This window comes from Pangasianodon hypophthalmus, chromosome 19 (genome assembly GCF_027358585.1).
Source record: "Pangasianodon hypophthalmus isolate fPanHyp1 chromosome 19, fPanHyp1.pri, whole genome shotgun sequence".
Classification (NCBI taxonomy): Eukaryota; Metazoa; Chordata; class Actinopteri; order Siluriformes; family Pangasiidae; genus Pangasianodon; species Pangasianodon hypophthalmus.
Genome location: NC_069728.1, coordinates 7,931,974 through 7,954,028, shown reverse-complemented (window position 1 = coordinate 7,954,028; position 22,055 = coordinate 7,931,974). Strand labels below are relative to the sequence as shown.

The 22,055-nt window shown below is 38.6% G+C and overlaps 1 protein-coding gene across 2 annotated transcripts; it reads left to right on the top strand.

The window, feature by feature from the left end:
• The first annotated feature begins 4,990 nt into the window (after window positions 1-4,990).
• On the top strand, window positions 4,991-21,954 carry hif1ab (hypoxia inducible factor 1 subunit alpha b). Of its 2 annotated transcripts, XM_026944348.3 has the most exons (15): window positions 4,991-5,370; window positions 13,431-13,621; window positions 15,262-15,407; window positions 15,490-15,574; window positions 15,706-15,815; window positions 16,188-16,390; window positions 16,796-16,902; window positions 17,119-17,266; window positions 17,388-17,650; window positions 18,309-18,532; window positions 18,688-18,807; window positions 18,914-19,236; window positions 19,835-19,940; window positions 20,331-20,448; window positions 20,609-21,954. In XM_026944348.3, the coding sequence occupies exons 1-15, from the start codon at window positions 5,339-5,341 to the stop codon at window positions 20,761-20,763; spliced, it is 2,331 nt and encodes a 776-aa protein (XP_026800149.1). In that variant the 5' UTR covers window positions 4,991-5,338; the 3' UTR covers window positions 20,764-21,954. The 2 variants fall into 2 exon arrangements, with proteins under 2 accessions (XP_026800149.1, XP_026800151.1); XM_026944350.3 differs by lacking the exons at window positions 4,991-5,370; window positions 13,431-13,621 and adding an exon at window positions 14,242-14,314.
• The last annotated feature ends 101 nt before the right edge of the window (window positions 21,955-22,055 follow it).

The following is a 22,055-nucleotide window of genomic DNA, read 5'->3' as shown; positions in this document are numbered from 1 at the left end:
CTTACATTCCAGTTTTTATTAACTGACCACTACTTAATGGTGGTTGAAAACTGTGTCCTGAAGAAGTCATATTTGGAGCAAATAACACTTGCTCTTAAGAGAAGCGCTGACAATAGTTCCAGCAGCATGGCAAATCACAGGTTTATATTGATGCGCTCATTCTAGTACCATTTCTGTAGTAACAGCTCATTCACAGGGTCTTGTAATAAACATATTAAAAAAAACATGCTGCTATTTAACAAAGAAAAAGTGTAATTGTTGATATGTTGAAGCTTACTGAAAGGATACTTTTATTTAACATTTTCGGAAGGAGTCTCGGGTGTCGGCACATTGTAACAGCATGCCACTGAAAAGTCTTCAGGATGGATGACTTTGCACTTTCCAGTTTTTCAGTAGCATGATAAGCTGCGTTTTTAGCATGACTGTACCTACTATAAGTGATAACAGGAACTAACTTGTCTCGCAGATGTTCCACAACATTAAATATAATTATAAGTGGTTAAAAAGTACGATGTATCATTCATTAATAAATTAAACAATGGCATTGTTGGAAAATTACTGTAGTATCAGAGCCATACTAATCTGACAGCGAGAGGCATAATTTTTAGGGACAGTAATAAAAGTTTTGGTTTTCAGCTCAAGATGCTGGTAGAACTTGAATCCTGTGGTGACAAATAAAACAATGAGCAAAGTGAGCCAATCTAAATTTAAGACTATTTTATTCACAGATTCTTGTTAAAAGCATTGGTGAACTATTTCCTTTCAGTGTTTAAATGTCTTGCATTATTATTTCCTGTGTATTTTAGGTACAGGATACAGTATCGGTACTTTCTAGGTAACCTATTGATCAGTTATTACTTATTTCAATTGTATCAGGATAATATACGTTATATGTAGGGACAAAATGATGATTCATTAATTACTTTACTTCAAGTCCTTAAATGATGACTGGCAAGCATTGGGGAAGGCATTGTACATTGGAAATCCTGGAATTTTAAGCAGCAGACACGTGATATTTACATATTATTATTATTATTATTATTATTATTATTATTGTTGTTGTTGTTTCAGCAGTTGCAGTGTCAGAGCACTCTCAACATCCCCACTTCCCATGTCCTTGAGGTTTGGTGTCTAATATCTGGTAGGAAGCAGGACTTCTTGCTTCCTACCACCTACAACCCTAAATTTAAACACTTTTCTGTAACACTGAGATGGAACAGCCTAGTGTTAGAGCTGCAAACAGCAAAGTGTCATATCTCGATGAAGGGTGTTAGACACTTAGACCTCTAGATCAAAGATTATTATTGTGACACAGTGCTTATTTGCATAATTCACGCAGTCGCTTTCTAAAGAATTTCACACATATTTGTTGGTACTAGTTGGTTTTGGAGAAAGTATTCAAACTCTCATCCTTGTTTACTCTTACACTGAATAATATTTGTGAGACAGTCAGGTAGGGTTGGGTAATATGATTGGGAAAAACTATGATACCTAAATCATTGGAGCATTTTATTTCACAGTAGTCATATGGGTGAAAAGCAACACCTGGTGGTGCGTAGGAATTGATTTTACTTCATTTTTATGCATGGGGAAGCTGGTCTACTCCTGGGGCTCAGCCAAGAAATAGTCTTGTGCTGCTAATGAAAGAAAGTTTAGCCATGCGTTCAGTTGGGCTGACGTTTTCCACAGCAAGCAGTGTGACTGCCAAAAACTGCCCCAATCTGGTTGAATGGTGTCTGTGTGAGTCAGTGCACTGAGTCACTGGCTTGCCGAGAAGTTCACTGGGTTCTTTACAGAAGTAGGCTTATGGAATTTTCTAGCAATTTGAGTTAAAAAAACATGAAGCAGGTTTCACATGTGCACACATTTTTGAATGAAGACAGTCTGTTGAAGAACATCAGTCTTTTGTGTAGCTTTACTACTTTATGTAACACTGAGATATTCATAGCTCAAATGCTGGTTATTCTATCCCGTGCTGATTTCTATTTATAACTTAGATGTCTGGCCTTCTGCCTGTAATGGCACCCGGTACTGTTGACAGTATCCAACAAAAGGGCAGTGTGTGTAAAGCCACGTTCCTGGCAAACTGCATATGTCCTTCACCATATAGTGACTAGTAGTGTATATATTATATGGATATTTTTACCTGGTGAAAATGAAGCTTTATCTTTAAAGTAAATCTGATTGTTGTTTTATTTTTTCGTCATGCGATAGTCTTTGTTCCTTGCTTTGCCTGTTGGGATGTCTACTGCACCTAGCCTATATTTTATGGCAACTATGAAACTATTCACTATAGCAATACATATAGTCAGCTTCCTTAGAAATTATCAGTGATGATTTACATACATCATAAGGTCATCATCCAACATTATATATATACACATATCATACTGGATGGTAACCTTATGATGTACAAATCATCACTGATAACTTCTAAGGAAGCTGACTGTATGTATTGCCACAGTGAATCCGTTGGGTAATCTGATTAGTAGCACTAGCTACCAGATAATTAGTAATAAGCGCAAGACAGGGAGTGTTTTTAAAGACAAACAAAGCCATGATCTGATCTGTGAAAGGGTTGAACTTCCACAGACTTCCATTTACCTATGACCATGTGAACAGTGGTATGGGTGTTACCATGCTCTATCTAATATGAAAATGAATTCCCTATTAGTTCCTGTGCACGTGTGTTTGTCATTCGTCATGATGTAATAAAGGCGAGGTGAGGTCGCTGATGTAAATTAATTTATGGACACTAAACCAAGAGCAAATGCAATGACTCATAAGGACTATGGCTGTGAAGATGGGTTTACATATGCAACGAAATAGTGATTATAACACAAGGATGAATGCATTTAATGTGCATCAGTGCCTGAATCTCATTGTACATTTCTTGACAAGCAAATTTTCTTGCACTGCAAATAGTCGTACATGCATAGGATAAATAATGAAAAGTGCTTAAAATGTTTTGGCCTACTTTTTACTGTTTTTCCAGGCTGTGCCATCTGCCACCTGCATGTAGGCTCAGATCTCCTTCTCCTGCTCTTGCCATGGGCATGTTTTGGGTAAAACCTTGTACTTTCATTTACCATGCTTAGATAGTTTCATATGGATTTGCAGTTGTGCATTTTTATTCATTTCCATCATATCAATTCCCTGATACAGTGGTACCATGGTATTTCATTTTCAGTTACAGAATTATTGAATATTCCACAATATTCCTAGGAATATCAGTGATGTAAAGTTTGCGTTTATTCAAAGAGTATGGCATGATAAGAGTAAAGGCATGATGAATTGACAGTGTAGAATGGGTTTTCTCTAGTCATTTCTTATGTGTATTGTCCATTGTGAGTTATTCCACTTACATGAATGCTAGGAAAAAAACATGTCTAAAATAGTGTATTAGTTCTAGAGCAAAATATTTTGTCTTATGAATGTCACTGGAATAAGTGAAGGTCATTGGTAATTTCCTAGCACTATCTAATAACACTGCTGACAGATGGATCAAATGTGTGACCTTTGTAAACAAATCTGTTCACAGAAATCCCTTTATCCTTGTCTCTGACAGGTCAGTCAACCTTAGTGAGTGATGTGCAGTATGTGTACTTGAAAAGCAGTGCCATTTCTGAGGATGGCATTACACAGGTGGGGGCGTGTTAGAAATGAAGGACATGGATTTGGATTGGAGCAGCAACATTTGTCAAGTCAGCTTGGCAGGCATGGGCATACTTGACAGCCTTTGCTGATAGATGACTTAAATGTAGATTGTGAAGGTTAACTGTGATATCCATAACTACACTTTGTTGATAGTTTATTAGGTACACCTCACCTACCGTGTCAGATCAGTGGTAGCTCAGTGGTTAAGATGTTGGACTACTGAGTTCAAACCCCAGCACCGCCAAACTGTCACTGCTGGGCGTTTGAGAAAGGCCCTTAACCCTCAACTGCTCAGTTGTATAAATGAGATAAATGTAGGTCACTTTGGATAAGGGCGTCTACCAAATGCCATAAATCTAAATGTAAATGTAAATGTGTCACTCAGAGTTTAGGGCTTTGGATTACTGATCAGAAAGTTGTGAGTTTGAATCCTGGTACTGCCAAGCTTCCACTGTTGGGTCCTTGAGTAAGGCCCTTAACTCTCATCTGCTCAGCTCAACTGTAAGATACTTTGGATATACTGTAAGTGCCTGCTAAATGAAAAAAAAAAAAAAAAGTATTAAACCCCAATAAAGGTTTGTTCACTGTATGCAGCTTTTGATGGTGAAAGAGACTATGGAGATTTCAGATCAGTTTCACTGGGGTGGGAGAGGGGCAGTGGTGGCTCAGTGGTTAAGATTTTAAGCAACTGTTGGTTGCTTAAGCAAGGTCCTTAACCTTCAATTGCACAGTTGTATCCTGTCTATGTTGTAAAAGCATTACACTGCAAAAAATGACATAGCAAGTGGAAATTCCTTGAATACATTAAAAAAATATCTAGAATTATCTATTATAGGATTACAATTAAAAATATATGATTATTAAACCTATTTCTAGACCTTTTTTTAAAAATTAAATTCAGTCATTAAATAGTCTTTTTCTATTGGCAGATAATTTTGATAATGTAAAGCATTTATTTCTAGAAAGCCGCAAATTTATGTGTGTGTGTGTGTGTAATTGCTATCCCCACACTGATTTTTGATGAGGTACTGTCTGTAGCCCATCTGTTGCTATGCACTCTTTATCAGGTGCCCTGTACTTCATCCATCAGTGTGAAGGGACCACCAGAGGATCACCACTGAGCTGTATATGAGCACTCACACTCCATGCCACATTCATGTCAATGTCACTCCTGCGCTTAGAGACTGTGGTGACATGTCTTTTATCCATTTTAAATTTGTTCATTTTGTTTCCATCTTTAGCCTACACTATGGAGCCTATGCAAAGAGCTGCAGTTAAGAGGTTTTAGTGACGTTTCCTGTCTCCATGCCAGAGAAGCATGTGATTGCGCGCTCCCGATTCATGAACGCGCACCGTAGAGTGTAGTTGTAAGTACATTGCGTCGCTTCGCTGTAACTCAGTTCCGAAGATAACCGACTGCTGGAGTACAAATGTTTTGACCTTCAGGCTTTTAGAGGGTCGACCTCCCTCTTCAATTCGACTGATCAGAATATCGGATAAGAGACTGTTTCTGCCGTGTTTCCTCTGTGTTTTTTGGGGGAAACCTTGAGTCATATCTTGTAAAGACAGCTGGACACGTCCTTCGTTCTGTCGGCTTTGGGAGCCAGCTAGCTTAGCCACTTGTTTTGTTGCGGCGGTGGTTTGGGGTAAAACCTTACACATTGAGAGGTTTCACCCAGGAATGGATACTGGAGTTGTCCCCGAAAAGAAAAGGTAGAGTGACCGGTTTTCCGCTTGTGTTACACTTCAGTGGGTTAAATGCGGTGCGGTGTGATGCGTGTAAGCCTGCGGTGCTGCTGTTAGCAGTGATGCTTCAGGCTAACTCTAAGTTAGCAAACAACATTTCTTTTAGCCGGGTCGCCATTTTGTGTTGAAGGTCTGTCTAAAGCATTTGCATCACAGTAAGTTAGCACACAAGACAGGCAGTGCTTTGAGACAGTCTGGTAAAATGCTTTATTTTTGAGTGAAATAAACTGTTTGTTTTTTTGTATTTTTTTTTTAAATAAAAAAAATAATAATGTAGACAATACTGGATATACTGTATATGAACTGTAGCTCGGTGTCCATTAGCCTGTTACAGTATATGAATTTACCTATTCTTATATTATTTCTAATTAGCTAAATGTATATTACTTATATTTGCAGTCTAAGGATTTTTTATTAACATTAATGACTTTAGACGAAGATGAAGAGCAAGTTTCTTTATATTTTGTGATAGTTATCTTCACAAGGTATGTCTGCGTGGCATCCCTTGGTGTGAAGTCTGTACAGTAATCTTAGCCTGTTAATAATAGCCAGCTGCTGTTCTTCTTCTTATTATTATTTTTAATACAATAATAATAATAATAATAATAATAATAATAATGACAGTAATAATAACAATAATAATAATAATAATAATAATAATCATCATCTGTTACTGACTCTGGAAGTTTGAGTGAATGTTAAATGACTTTAGTAAATGTGTAATACCTGTTTATTTTCTGAAAGAGTGATTTTATTCTGAAATGATCATTTATCTCATATTTTATGTGCCATATGCATATCTGACATGTGTTTGGTTTTCACTCGTATCTTACTCAGCATAGGCATTGACGTCAATGCAATTTCCTGCTTAGTCTTGTGGCAAGACTTTTTCCTCATGACTACCAGGAAAAGGTGTAACTTGTCTGTTACACTTCCTATTTAGTTTCCTCTATTTGGGTGTTTTTTTGTTGTTGTTTTTTTTTTTTTATGTGTGTCTAAGGTCAAGGCCAACAGTAAAAGTTGTAGTACCGCATTGATCCCATTTAGGAATTTTTTTGTACACATACACGAGCACATTACACGCACTCCCTACTGAAGTTTTTAGGCATTGCATCACATGAGTTCTCTTATTGTTAGGATTAGTGTCGCCACACTGTATTGGGTGTGATGCCTTTTTTTAATGGTGTGGTCTCATTGACTACTAGGTGATTAACATAAATACAACTAAGCTCCTAAGCCACTTAACAGCCTCTTGTTAAGTTTTCAACACTTTGAGGTTGGTGTCCACTACTGATGGATAATCCTGCCACTGTTTGCCTACCATGCGTTCTTGTGTTTTTTTTTTTCTTCCCCCTAATAGGTTATGTGAAAGTCACTTTGTCCCATGGGATTAAGCATTCACTTTGTAAATAAGAAAGATGTCTGTGTAATTTTAACAGACGTGTTATTTTTCTGTTTACTACCGTACAAAGCAGTGATGGGCATTGCAAGAAATATTTGTAGTCTAGTAACTGGATGAGTTAAAAGCAATATTTAAAGTACAAGTTTGAATGCCATCTATACTATACTGTATTGGACCCATTTTCTACACCCAGTGTCTCAAGAGACAAATTACAATTTTATTAGCTGGCCTACCGAGCATGAGAAAGCTTCAGTGTGCTTTCTCCCAGTCCAGTGATTGGGTTGCCCAGAGTAAAATGTGGTAATTAACTTAATGTAATAATATATAGCGAGGTGGTTAGCTAGTTAAATGCGTTAATACATACTAAGCGAAGCAAATTAAGACGGCAGCGTGTAGCCATATCATTATCTCCTTTTCTATGTGTCTGATGCTGCACATTGTGTTTGTGCTAATGACAAAAAGCCAAGAACTTGTTGGTCAATATTTTGCTATGAGCCGTGATGTTCTCTTCTTGTGCCACACTTAAAAGATAATAATTGAGTCTGGCATCTTTATTTTCCTTCTGTGTGTGAATGGAAGATGACTCTGTACAGTACTAGCAGGAGGGTTATATGACGGGTTTATGCTGCGGTTTAAGCATCGTGGGTTCAAATCCTGACAATGCTGAAGCCACCCATGGCCGTGAGTCCAAGAGAGCAAATGTATGCATAAGACGGTAGATAGCATTTTCCTGAGTTTGTTATGCAGTTGGCTGGCTTCATGTGTCTTGTAGAAAGCATGTGTTCCTCACCCTCTGTTATTGATAACGGACAGGTGGATGGGACTTGGCCAAGACCAAGTTAGCCCTTGACTGATGTGTGTAGTGCAGCAGGCGGGTTATACAGTATTAAGGTGTGTCGCCCCACCACAAAGCACATAGGGAGTAGGGATTTTTCTTTTTTTTTTTTCTGGTTGTTGAATCTTCTTTGTCCTCCAGGCAAGGAGCCTGGACATTAAATTTGGTTGTCTCTGGCACCCAGTTAGTGGCTTTGTCCTAAAGTTTAGATTTGAGGTAGCTGACTAGTAGAACATGAGATCTTATATATTCCAATGTAGATTTTAGCAATTGATCAGTGAAACATTATTCTGACAGCCAGAGCCAACGGCTAGAACTGATTTCTCCGTTTACTGTCAAAAGGCAGCAGTGGAGGAAACGCTCTTGTAAGGTTGTGGCAGGCAAGCATAAAACATTGTATGCTAAATGAGTCTATTTTAGAGGAAACAGTTTAAGTTTTATTTTCTTGTTCCGCTTTTTCAAGGTGTGTTGAGGAGCTGTATGAAGTAGACAAATGTATTCAAATTGTAATATTAAATATATAAAATATTTATTTTGTGCCAGACCAAAGAAAATAGATTAGCACATTTTGTGTTTAAAATGACTGTGTTTAACTGAATCTATACCACTGGTAAGAGTTATGGTTCTCTTTCACTCCATGTTGCTAAACTAATGGGTTCTGAGTCACTGTTTAGATTCATGTTGTGGTACCAATACCACCAAAGGGCATAAAAACACTCAGTTGTTTTTAGGTGTAACTGTTAATTTGTTTAGGAGAACATCGTACCTGTATGCAACGCCTTTACAAATATAAACAGCATGCATAACATACACATTACATCGAAAGTGTTGTGCCAGAGTGAAAGCTGCAAAAAATAGAGAACTACTTTTCTAGGGCTGAAACCTTTCCTCAGTGTAATGGGGTAATTTGAAAACATGAAGACGTATATGATTGATCTATACAGCACAGTTCACTGTTAATAATTACCGGCACATAAAGAGCTGACACTTTGGCAATTTGACTGCACTTAAGTACAGTGACAGAGCATGAAATGACCCTAGAGAGACACTAGAGAGTAGTTTGGAATCATTTCTAATTCAGAAATAAATCATAAAAATATTGTATACTGCAATATTGTATACAGCACAATGTCTGGGTTTCAGCACCTAAGCAGAAAACAATCCCACTACACAAGTAGACTACCAGCAATTTAGCTAGCTAATTAAAACAGTGCAATGGCTTGCAGGAGTTACGAAATATTTTATGTTTATGTCTATTCCTGATCATCTCACCACTAGTTTCACAAGCGAGCTACATGTTTGGGAAAACAGTTTAATTATAAGTAGAAATGTAAAAATATTTAGTTAAAAAAAAACTGCTCTCATGCCATTTTATTAAGTTTAAAACAAAGTGTTCTGCCAGTGTATTAATATGTTTTTGATGTAATAATATCTGTTCATTTACAAAATATCTGTTTTCCAGTGGGCATACTTATCAAAGTTTAATGGCAGTATGGCAACTGTTTTACTTTAGTGTTTTAAATCAATATCTCATATTAACATTGAACAATATGGAGTTTATAACTCCAATCTGTTGTGATAGCTTTAAAAAGTATAGTCTGTAATATACAATGTTTGTTAATTTTAGTACCATCTTAGTAAGGAAACGTGAATTTAGACTAAAGATTCACTTTTTTAAATACCCTCCAATTTTTATGTATATTCCCTCATCTGTTAGTGAAGTTCGTAACCTAACCTTAACAGATGCTTCATGCAAATTTAATGTTTTGCAATATCCTTTGCAAATAGGCTCATTCATGTGTTTCACGTCACTTCCTTCTTGCTATTGTATCAAAGCTTTTTTTCTAATTACTATACCTTCTGTTTTTCTTCCTGGCAGTGTGTTGGCAGCCTTGATGCACTTCCTTCCCTATACTTGCAGGCTACTGACAGCCTGCTATGTCATTGTTCTAGCAAGTATGGTTTTCTAGCTCTTTGGATAAGAATAGGGCACCTTGATGAACGTTGTAAGGGGGCAAGTTTTTGTTGTTCTGCTTGTAATATGAGTAGGACAACTAACCTTGGGGAAGAACTCGGATTCATACAAAGCATCTTACTATTACAGGTTTAAAATGACGCTTTCATTCCCCTCTGCATGGGAAATTCCATCTTCTTTAATTTTTTTTCCCTCCTACTAGATATTTCTAAATGTAATTGGGGCAATATAAAGCACACGGGGGGACACTGTGGTTTCGTGGTTAGCATGTTTGCCTCGCATCTCCAGGGTTGGGGGTTGGATTCCTGCCTCCGCCCTGTGTGTGTGAAGTTTGTATGTTCTCTCCGTGCTTGAGGGGGTTTCTCCCGGGTACTCCGGATTCCTCCCCAAGTCCAAAGACATACATTGTAGGCTGATTGGCATATCTAAATTGTCTGTAATGTGTGAGTGTGTGTGTGACTGTGCCCTGCGATGGGTTGGCACCCAGTCCAGGGTGTCCCCCGCCTTGTGCCCCGAGTCCCCTGGGATAGGCTCCAGGCTCCCTGCAACCCTGTGTAGAATAAGTGGTACAGAAAATGGATGGATGGATGGCTGGATGGACAATGCACACATATAGCCATAAAAAATCATATTCATTGCTTAGACAAACCACTCGTAAAAGTGCCAGATAAACAATTTTTGTTTTATTCTACTTCACTGTTGGTGAAGCTTAGACATAATCTTAGACATTTTGACATGCTCTATCTTGTCCGCAACAAAGAGTACCATGAGCAGGATCTTTTTTTTTACAAGAAGTTGTTTACTATATATGGTAATTTTGCAAATGAGTGTGGTCATGCAAAAGGCAGAGCAGTTTTGAATGTGTGGGATTCACCACCGTCCACTGTGTCTGGCAATTTGTGTACTGTGTGTATTGACGGGTCGTTACGAACAGATTTAGAACTTATTCTATGCACACTTTGATAAATGCAACTCCTGGATCTCAGCATGTTCTGGCTCATCCTTAATGGAAGCTTATTGCCCAGAGCTGATATATAACAAGACTGAGCAGATACATACTGAAATGAATGTACCAGGGTGAGACAACGCTATCCCAGGCACCCCAGACAAGTAAATTATGTGTCTGGGTTTTCAGTTTTCTGTTCGTAGGCAAGGTGGTTGCTAATATAGCAGTCACCAGCGTGAAAAACACACTGCCTATTTACTTTTTCATTTAATATGCAAGTTTAGATATTATATACTCTACCTGGTTCGTAGTAATGAAACAGCTCTTATGCTACTCATTTTCTCATCTTGCTGCCTGTGGCACTACGCACACCAACTGATGACACAATTTGTCCTTCGAAGGAACTATGATGATTAGTCGCACTTTTGACGCACATTGACTGTCTCGTGATTCAACTCAGAAGCTAGACTGAAGACTTGACATTTCTGCTTGGAGAAAATCGTGAACAAACTAATTAATTAGGACCACCAATATTAACATAGTAAATTATTAAAACTGTTCTTTTTTTAACCTTAATTTTGTGGCTTTGTGTGTCACTTGTGTGACTGTCATGCATGGACATTTTATTGCAGTACCATTTGCATGCAGCTCACAGCGGTAATGAAGTACAATACTGGAAATAAGAGTGATACATGAAAGCAGAGCTATTTTCATAGCGCAGCTAAGGTCCCCAAGTGATGTGTTAGAAACACAGCTGTTCTTGGCTTCAGGACATCAGAAAAGATAACTATAATGTTTGAATCCCAGCTGTGCCAGAGCCATCCGTGGCCGGGAGTCCAAGAGAGCAAAATTGGAAGAGATGCTGTTTTTCTCTCCCGTGTTGGCTGGAAGTTGTCATGTGATGGTGGGTGAGAATTGTTAAATCACCAAATTATCAAATGAAGCAAATGAAGTTGGTTTTTCATGCTTTCGATACATGCGTGCAAATAAAAGTTTATTTAATTTCATTTTGTTTTAAAACACACATAGTGCAAATAGTTTCTGGAATTAAATAGGAGTACAGCTTTACCCTGTACAACATGTACTCAACTGCAACTGATGCAGAATGCAGCAGCCTGAATTCTCTTCACCAGGCCTCAATATTTCTCTGTTTTTTTCCATGGACTATTAAAGAGCAGGGAATGAAGATTTTAACTTCAGTCACAGGACAGCAGCCACCCTGTACAAACCTTGCTGTAGGTTAAGACTGTCTGAGGTTATTGTGGCTAGGAGAATACAGTTCTGTACGTGGGCAGTGAATATTTTGTGTCTTGCGAATCCAGTGTGTGCATAGCGTCTTTCCTGAATCTTCAAACATGGCCTAGTGAGCACTGTTAGGAGTAGCTCCATGGCAGAACATATGAAACTTGAAAGAAAAAAAAAACTTTGAGAGGGATGTTTTGGCTAAAAAATATTTCAAGCAAAAATGTTTCTATTTTTGAAGGTTACGTAAAGCAATGTAAAGGTTTAAAGTGTCATTATGAAAATACTACATTTCACAGATTGTTTAATTAACAAGTAACAAGTATCAAATTACGATTATAAAGATGCCACCCCTCAAACAGTGCCAGCTGCTAGTTCTGTGTTGCCAGATTGAGTGGTGTCCTGCTCCTGGATGGCTTTCATTACCAAAAAATGTACATGCTGTGGTAGTTACCATTTTGATGTGTCTACAGTGATGACTAACCATTATTACACCAGCTTGCTGCTATGTTAGCTTTAACGTCTGTGTACTTGCTGGCTAGCCTACCTTGTTAGACATGCGAAATGGTTTATAGTGTTCTTGTGTGATCTACTCATTTTCTACTCATAACCATAAAATGGCTGAATTTTGTAATGGGGTCACTTAAGGCCGCTTGGGGACGAATTCACTTGTTCTGTGGGGCACTTTTGGGCAGGTCTTGGGGGAAAAAAATTTGGTTCCTGCTTCATTCAGCCTCAGTTTCTGAAGCAGACTAAAAAGACAGGGGGCTATTTTTAAAACAGTTCCACATGGACACATGCCGAAGTTGAGCATGTGGGTGGTTGCCACAGACCATTTCCTTGTACTTTAAACTCACTTGTAATGGAAGCCAAAAGGAAGTTGTTGGGCCAGTCAGTAAAAGCTTATGCGAAATACATTTTATTTTAAACTGTTATGATGAATTCTTGAGTTAAAGGTATTTTTTAAATACATTTTACAGTGTGTTACTGTTTGGTGAAATATAAATTGTATTTTTATTTTATTTTTTACATATTGTAAAAATATTTAGTTGTTGTTATTATTATTTAAAGTACAATTCATCGCTCAGTGTGCTTTCCACTACACTGAAATCTTTTTAATGCAATTTTATATTTTATGATGTTTTTAATTAATGAAGCATAGACATAGTAGACCTATGCAGTTGTTTCCGCAAGTTGGTTAAAGTTCTGCTTTAAAGGCTCAGAGAAAACATTCATTTTCATATCTGGCTTTACTGCAGTGTATGTGAGGAACAAGATCACTGACCAGATGAATAACTTGTAAAGACTTCTCGTTTTGCTTGCGTTGTATAATGTTATTCTCTGTTTACAATGTGAACTTGGAAACTGACTGTGGCCATAACTCATCAACCTTTGGTCTTGACAAACAATCTGTTCTATGATACCGTCACTCCACCACATCTAGCCAATACCAATGACAGCTTATTTCTTATGCATTTGTGGTAGGCCAAAAAGACTGCATATACGAGGATACACAAATGGCAGAAGAAAACTGAGATGACCTTGCATTTACTTCCCATGTCTGAGTCAGGCTTAGCAGGAGTCTTGTAGGGGCAGTGCTAAAATAATTCCCTTCTTGTCTTTCCAGGGTGAGCTCGGAGCGCAGGAAGGAGAAGTCCAGGGATGCGGCCCGATGTCGCAGGGGCAAGGAGTCTGAGGTCTTCTACGAGCTCGCACACCAACTGCCCCTGCCCCACAATGTCACCTCCCACCTGGACAAGGCTTCCATCATGAGACTCGCCATCAGCTACCTGCGCATGAGAAAACTGCTGAAATCTGGTCAGTCTAAGGGCCAGTGGATGTGTACAATCATTTCAGTACTGTTACCTGCATCAAGTGAAACCTTTTCAGGGGGATTGTAGATAGTCCAAAGCTGTTAAGACTAGGGTTGCAAAATTTAAGGGATTTCCTTGGTCAATAATTGACATCAGTAATTGACAAACACAAGACAGCAGTAAACATATCTTTATAGACAATTGACTTTAAAGGAAAATGAAAATGAAATTTAAAAAATCCACAGCTGAAGTATAACTTAAGCTTAACGTGCATAGGCTAATATGGACTCGTCGCCACATCGACATCCACAATACCTTAGTAGGGGTCGACCCATTATTGGCCCAACTGATAACTGGAGCCGATATTCAGCATCTTCTCCAATTATTAAAATCGACACTTGAACTTGTTTCCTTGTCGATAAAAGCATTTTTTGTTATGTATGTGCATATCTGACACCACGATTTAAAAAAAAAAAAAAAAAAAAAAAAAAAGAAACACAGACACACTTCTGTAGTCTGGCTCAATGTCCCTCCCACAGCGTTATTGGATTGCTTGGAATGTGGATGGTGCATCGAGTACAACCAACCAACACTACTGTAGTCTGTCTCTATGTCCCGTCCTGCAGCGCTGTACGGTGTTTGTGAGAAACGTGGGAATGAAACAGCGCCTGCATTCACTTCCACAGTGAGAGGAAAGGTAAGAACATGTTGAGGTTGAACAACGCAGTTGGCAAAAAGTACAGTGCACTCGGTCATATAATTTCACTCACTCACACACACATCTTGAGATGACTACTGTCATTAGTATACTTTTCGCACAGTTTTTTTCAAAGCACTTTATTTTTTATAATGTTCTAGCATTAAACATTATGTTCATATAATGTTAGTTGTGAGTAAGAGTTGCATTCTTGAAAATTTTCACACTACAAACATCAAGTTTATGGTAAATGAATATCGGCCCCAAATATCGGTCATCTGATTACTGATGACATCTGATCCTTGATTACTAATAATCAGTACCTGTATCGGCCCTGGAAAAAAAAACATATTGGTCGACCCCTATACATTAGGATGAAAAGTCACAAGGAGCTACTAGTCCACACAGCTACTAGTTTTTATTTGAAAAAAATTCTATGCATGTCATCATGTTGCAGTGTTGCAGGTAAGCGCAAGTGCTGTTACACTACCATTGTCAACCATTTTTGGCAGAAGATTAATTATTAACATCACTAGTTAAGACATTTATGTTGCAAAGGTGTTAAGTGGCGTAACAAATTAACTTAAATCATAGTGTTGCATCATGGCACTTGCAATTGGTATATCAGTCAAAGGCTATCAGCATTACTGAGATATGATCAAAATGTGGGTAGTGGGTTCAGACAGCCTCTGTTTGCTGGGTACATGTTTACAGATGTCAGTAATATTTTCTACATTTCTTATCTAACATTTCCGTGAAAGTAAGCAGAAGAAGAACTAATACTAGCAGTAGCTATAGAAAGTTTCAATATGATGCATCTTTAAGCAGTATAACAGCTGTCTGCTAGTAATCGTGTTGTAGGAAATTTAATAATTCAAATGCAAAAAGAATGCGGTTGATGCTAAATGATAAAAGTAGTCAGACTGAACTGTCTTTTTTGTGTTTAGATGAAGCAAAGGAAGAGTCTGAGCTGGAGAGCCAGCTCAACAGTTTCTACCTGAAAGCCTTGGAGGGCTTCCTAATGGTGCTGTCTGAGGATGGAGACATGGTCTATCTCTCTGAAAATGTCTGCAAATGCATGGGCCTCACACAGGTAGATATTTACCCAAAAACCCTGTAGCTTTTATGTTCTCAGATTGTCTGTAATGCTGTTTGTTCATCTCCTTGTCTCTCAGTTTGATTTGACTGGCCACAGCATTTTTGACTTTGCACATCCCTGTGATCACGAGGAAGTAAGGGAAATGCTGGTGCACAGAACTGGTGAGCCACTCACTTCACCTCATATAATTGTCATTACATGGTAGCCAATTAAAGGGGTTACTTTTGGTATTAATTAATTTCTTTTAAGTAGAGTTTAGCTAATGACCTTGTGTAACTTGCTTATTGTGTAGGGTCCAAGAAAACCAAGGAGCAAAACACAGAGCGAAGCTTCTTCCTGCGGATGAAGTGCACACTCACTAGTAGAGGACGCACTGTCAACATCAAGTCCGCCACTTGGAAAGTAAGTCTCTGTGTTCATTACTAATTACACCATACTTTCCTAAGCTCAGATGTACACATGGTACATAGAGTGTAACCATGGAAACATTGTGAGTCAGGTACAGAGTAAGTCACCTTAATCTTGTGGTCAAAATTTCAGTGTGTATCTGAAATTACATCTTAGCTAGGACAGGCACACATCAGCAAGAAAAGGGAGACTTTTTCTCACTAGCACAGCGTATTATTTTCATTTGGCTCACCTAGCAGAATAGTACATCTTGTGAGATTTTCAACTATTGTCTTGTTAGTCCTTGAGGCAATTTTACTTTTGGTGAAAATGTAAAATAATGATCCTTGCTCATTCTTGCTGATACTGATTTGTTTTGTCTTTCAGGTTCTTCACTGCACAGGACATGTGCGTGTTCAGGAGCACAGTGACAATTCTGGGGACGGTGGATTTAAAGAGCCCTCCATTACTTATCTGGTTTTGATCTGTGAGCCTATCCCTCACCCCTCCAACATTGAGGTGCCTCTGGATAGCAAAACCTTCCTAAGCCGCCATACTCTGGACATGAAGTTCTCATACTGTGATGAGAGGTGAAGAGAGTTAATTTTTTTAAACAAATACAATTGTACTTTAGAGCCATGTTTTCTGTTGTCCTGTCATGAATTTTTTTTGTTCTTGTGGGGAAACCTTGGGTTTATCACCACCTAGTGGTGTTTTTAAATAATTATATCCTTACGATGGTGAAAGACATTTTAACATTCTGGCACATGCAAACTGGGAAGCCTCACTGGAATTAATAATCTCTGTATTATATAATCTATAATATTATTTTCTATAATATCTTGACCAATGACTTGGAAAAAACTGTTTCGTTTTACTGTACAGTTGTATATGGCTAGAATGACGATAATGCTCTGTACTCTCTGAATGTACCAGGAATTAATTGCTATCTCTCTTGGGCCTATATATGAGTAATCTTATTCTTTGTCTATCAGAATCACAGAGCTGATGGGACATGAACCAGATGACCTGTTAAATAGGTCTGTGTATGAATACTACCATGCCCTGGACTCTGATCACCTCAACAAGACACATCATAATTGTAAGTTTCCTTAGGTCATTTATATGCTACTTAGTGATGAAGACACTTCTTGTTCTCTTGTAATCATAATGCTGACACCCACATGAAAGAAACTGCAGTGATCAATGTTTTTTACATGCTAATTGCACACTAAACTACCAAAAGTATAAGAAAGGATAAGAAATTATTTCGTGCCAAGAGAATTCGCCTGACTAGATTTTCCTTCTCCATATTCAGTGTTTGCAAAGGGCCAGGCAACCACAGGCCAATATCGAATGCTGGCCAAGAAAGCAGGCTATGTATGGGTTGAAACTCAAGCCACAGTCATTTACAACCCCAAGAACTCCCAGCCACAGTGCATTGTGTGTGTCAACTATGTTCTCAGGTAAGACATAATTTCACTTTATCTGTAAAAGGACCAGTGCCTAAGGTTGCATTTTTGCTCACTCTATTAAATGTATTGCAGTGAAATGTAATCTTTGTGATGCCACTGATATGTCTTACAGTGGTATTGTGGAGGAGGACATGGTTCTTTCTCTGCAACAGAATGTGCCTGAGGAGACTGTGGAGAAGGAGGAGGAGCTGCAAGTAGAGCACGAGGACAGTTCAGTTATGGACATGATGAAGCTCTTCAAGAAGGACCAGCTGACCTGCTCTGTGGAGAGCCCCACGAGCCTGTACGACAAGCTAAAGGATGAGCCAGAAGCCCTCACTGTTCTGGCTCCAGCTGCAGGGGACACCATTATTTCCCTTGATTTCGACAGCCCAGGTTAATACGCCCCTTCTGCACAGTATATGTATGTTATATGGCCAAAGGTTTGTTGACAGCTGACCGTCACACCCATTTGTTGTTTTTTCCCAACTGTTGCCACACATTTGGAAGCACACAATTGTATAGAATGTTTTTTTATACTGTAGCATTAAGATTTTCCTTCACTGGAACTAAGAGGCCCAAACATGCTTTGTGACCTTGTGCACAAAGCGAAGTCCATGAAGACATGGTTTGCAAAGGTTGGAGTGGAAGAACTCGAGAGTCCTGCACAGGTCCCTGACCCCAACTCCATTAAACACTTTCAGGATGAACTAGAACACTGTGATTTGAATCTAGTGGAAATCCTTCTCAGGAGAGAGGAGGTTATTATAACAGCAAAGGGGGACTAAATCTGGAATGGGATGTTCAAAAAGCATGTATGGGTGTGATGTTCAGGTGTCCATAAACTTTTGGCCATTTAGTGTATGTTCAACATTTGACAATATGTCAGTGGTTGTAGAGTTGATGACTTAAGTGATTTTAATAGTCATCTGGTATGATGAACCAAAATCTCTCCCTAAAATGATTTGTTTCAGTTAAGCTTTAAAGCATGAGCCGAAGTTACACTATACACCATCAAGAAAATTACAGCAAAACCTCTGATAACATTTTTCAGACTCTGAGATGCAGCTGCTGAAGGAGGTGCCCCTCTACAATGATGTCATGCTGCCTTCCACCAGTGAGAAACTCCCTTTGCCCCTGTCACCACTGGCTCCCAGCGATCCATCTCCAGCTTTGGCTAAAATGGAGCCTGGAGGAGGGGACTTTTCATTCTCTTCCACATCACACCGCACCCCAGACACTGCCAGTACTCCTTCCAGCTCCGCCAGTTCCTCAGAGGTAGACACTTCATATGATGACTAATGTTTTCACAGGCCTACTTGTACAGAATTTTACTTTTCAATTCTCAGTTATTGGTGTTGATAGTTATGCCAATATGATTGAAAAAGAGTTTGACATGATGCTGAAATTGTTTTCCTGCTCTCTCCCTGCAGCCCAGCAGTCCAGCAGATTACTTCCATGTGGATTCAGATATTGGCTCCGAATTTAAACTGGATTTGGTTGAGAAAATGTTTGCTACTGACACAGAGGCCAACACCCAATTTAACACACATGTAAGACTGACAGACATTTTCCAGTTGCCGCTGTACATGCAACACTTAATTCTGCTTTCTCTGAATAAGCTGCACATTCTAAAGTGTCTCATTTTCTGCCTTCAAGGAAATGGGTGATCTTGACCTCGAAATGCTCGCCCCATATATTCCAATGGATGATGACTTCCAGCTGCATATCCCCTCCTCTCTGGACCCACTCCCTTCTAGTCCTCAGACTGGTTCTGACATTAACTCCCTCTTCCAGCAGTCACCTACTCGTCCATCTTCAACATCCAGTTCCAACGGCTCTATAAAACCAGAGCCATCATCCCGTGTCCCCTCCCCCCTCCACCTTCTGCAGGAGGTGAGCAGCATCTTTGCTGCACCCGTCAGTGAGCCCTCCCAAGCCCTTGACAACACCCCAAAGACGGGCATCTCGTTGGCCAAGAGGTCAGTGTTGTTAGTGTTAATCTTGGTGATGAAAACTAATGTTCAGGAACAGCCTCTTTTTCCCTGATGAACTTGTACCTTGTACTCATAATATAGAACAAAATATTTTACAAATAAAAATGTCAGAACTGGTTGATTGGACAAGGGTGGAACTATTTAAACTGCAAGATCTGCCTTTTCTGAGCTGTGTATTTATGCTAACACCTTTAGAGTACAATCAATTACTCAAAAGTTACTTTTTGATAAAATGCATAACAAAACTTAGGAAATACTGTATTTGTGGTTTGGGACCGCTTGAAGAGCATATTGGCGAAATTTGAGGAGAAAATAAAAATAAAACATTAGGTTTTCAGTTAGAAAAACTGTTTCACTTTAGTTGACTAAAATACATAAACACTGCTGCTTGTCTGAACTGTATTTAAAATCTTAACCCATGCCAAAATCATGCTCCAGCAAATACAAAACAAGTGAAATGTTCAGACATTTTGACGTTTATCAGAGACAGTTATGTTTGTGTAGCAGGATGTTAGAAGATACTATATTCATATTATTGTTCATTATATTCATTAACAATAATAAAGCAACTCTTGCTTTCCAGAATGCAAGTGGAAGACCAGGAGCTTTCTACAAAGCTGTTAAGTGTTCAGAATGCCCAGCGGAAGAGGAAACTGGAGATTACCTCCCTGTCTCAGGCTGTCGGGCTGGTGAGTCTACAGCTCTGTTATTCTTTTTTTTTTTTTTTTAAATAGCATTTTATTATCAGACACATTTCATAACAGCCTTGTTATGAAAGTTTCTATTGTAAAGGATGTGAAAGTCTGAAAATGATGAAAATGTCTTTGTTGGCTTCTGAAAATAATGTACTTCTCCATTTTTCAGTAGTGTTAATCGTTACTTATAATATTCTTGTTTGTTTGACTAGTACAACTATTTTAAAAATAGTAATCCTTAACTGTATGCTTTTTTTAATGCTTATAGCTGTAATTAAAGCTAAAACAGTGGTAAACATTTAGTCATCAAACTTTGCTAGATAGTACTAAAATAAAATCTTAAGTCTACATTTGCAAATACACTAAATGTGCCCTTTATTCCAGGATGCTTTGTTCCAATCTATGGATGAAGCTGTTGAGCCTGGAAAGAGGGCCAAGGTGCTGGAGGTTAAAGGTTCAGGCCTGCTTGGTGGGAACAAAACCATTCTGATACTACCGTCTGGTAAGTGACAAGAACCACAAAGTGATCCTCTGTTACTGCCCTCAACAACAAAAGCTCTATCACTCATACTGAAAGATTAATAGGCATTCTTATGTTATGTCCTGCTTTGCCTTTTATTTGTTGTTTTAAAAAGTAATGGCTTTTTTGTTTTTCTCTGAAGATATGGCCAGTCGTTTGCTGTGCAGCTCATTTGAGAGCAGTGGAGGGTTACCACAACTGACACGCTACGACTGCGAGGTCAACGCTCCTATTCAGGACCGTCACTCCCTGCTGCAGGGCGAGGAGCTGCTGCGTGCTCTGGACCAAGTTAACTGAGTCTAGCTTGCTTAGCAATTCCGGACACTGTATCCCTTTGTATCCCACTGTATGCCCTTACTCTACCCCACATTACCTTCCAAAGTAGAACCATTGCCCCACTTGTTCACGGTCTGCTGACTGTCCCTACATATTCCATCGCTCTCTGTTGGGCGTCCCTCATACCAGTGGCCTGGAGGCCAAATCCTTAATGATTATTAGAGGCATATATTCTCTTGCTAATCAAGGCAAAGGAGTGTAGCCTCCACTATGACCAAGAGCAAAGTCGAGAGCCTTAATGCTAAACGCACACTTCCCTAAACACAGATATTCACTTCTCCCTTCTCTGTGTCCCTTCTGTTTTTGTCTACCCATTTCCCAAGCATTTTGTATTGTAGCTAAAGTCGCACAATAAACTATTTTCGTAAGATAGAATACCAGCAGCTCATGCAATATACAAACCATTTTTTTTTTTTTACAAAAATTTACATTTAACAATTATTATAACCATATTTGTTTTCTCTTTTATCATTTATCAGTTTTGTTTGTAAACGGTTACATTTAAGAGTGCTTGTTTTTTCCCCATCCGTAGTCTCCATGGCAGATATTCATATTCTTATTGCTATGGACATACTTGTGTAGTTCATCAGTCCACTGCGCACAGGTAAAAGCTGTTCTCGCAAATGTGCAAAAAGGGAATTCAAAAGAATTGAAATTGTGACATTTTTGGCAATGTGCGAATGTCTATAATATGGAGTTTCTCACATCCCACATCTCAAAGAGGTTGAAACAGATGTTGAGGTTAATTATGTGATAAATTTTTATATTTTTAGCTATCACTTTTTCTGTCTTAATAGATGCTTACACTTAATGCTTGTCCCATGCCATCCAGCAGGGTAGATTTTAATATTATGCTTTTGAAGCGTAATGTAGCGTGACCATGCAACGCTGATAACAGTTATTCAAGTGTCTAATGGTATATAGAACATTAATGCTCAGATAAACAAAGGTATGTTTTCCTTGTGCTTTCATAAGTTGACTTTGTCCTGCAGATATTTTCATTTTATTATATTTTGCAGTAGGATGAACATTCGCTTTTGTGGTGGTTGTACTCTACTGTTCATTTATTTTGGCAGTCTGTACACATACATTTCCTTAACACTAAATGTATTGTTTATTGCATAATCATTAAAGGATAATTGTGGACCAGAATATTTTGTGGTAACTGTTTTCTTAGATGCCTTTTTTAAAAAGCAATTAATGAAGTGTTTGTCAATAAGCATTAGGAGATATTTATGGTTTGACATTGTTGA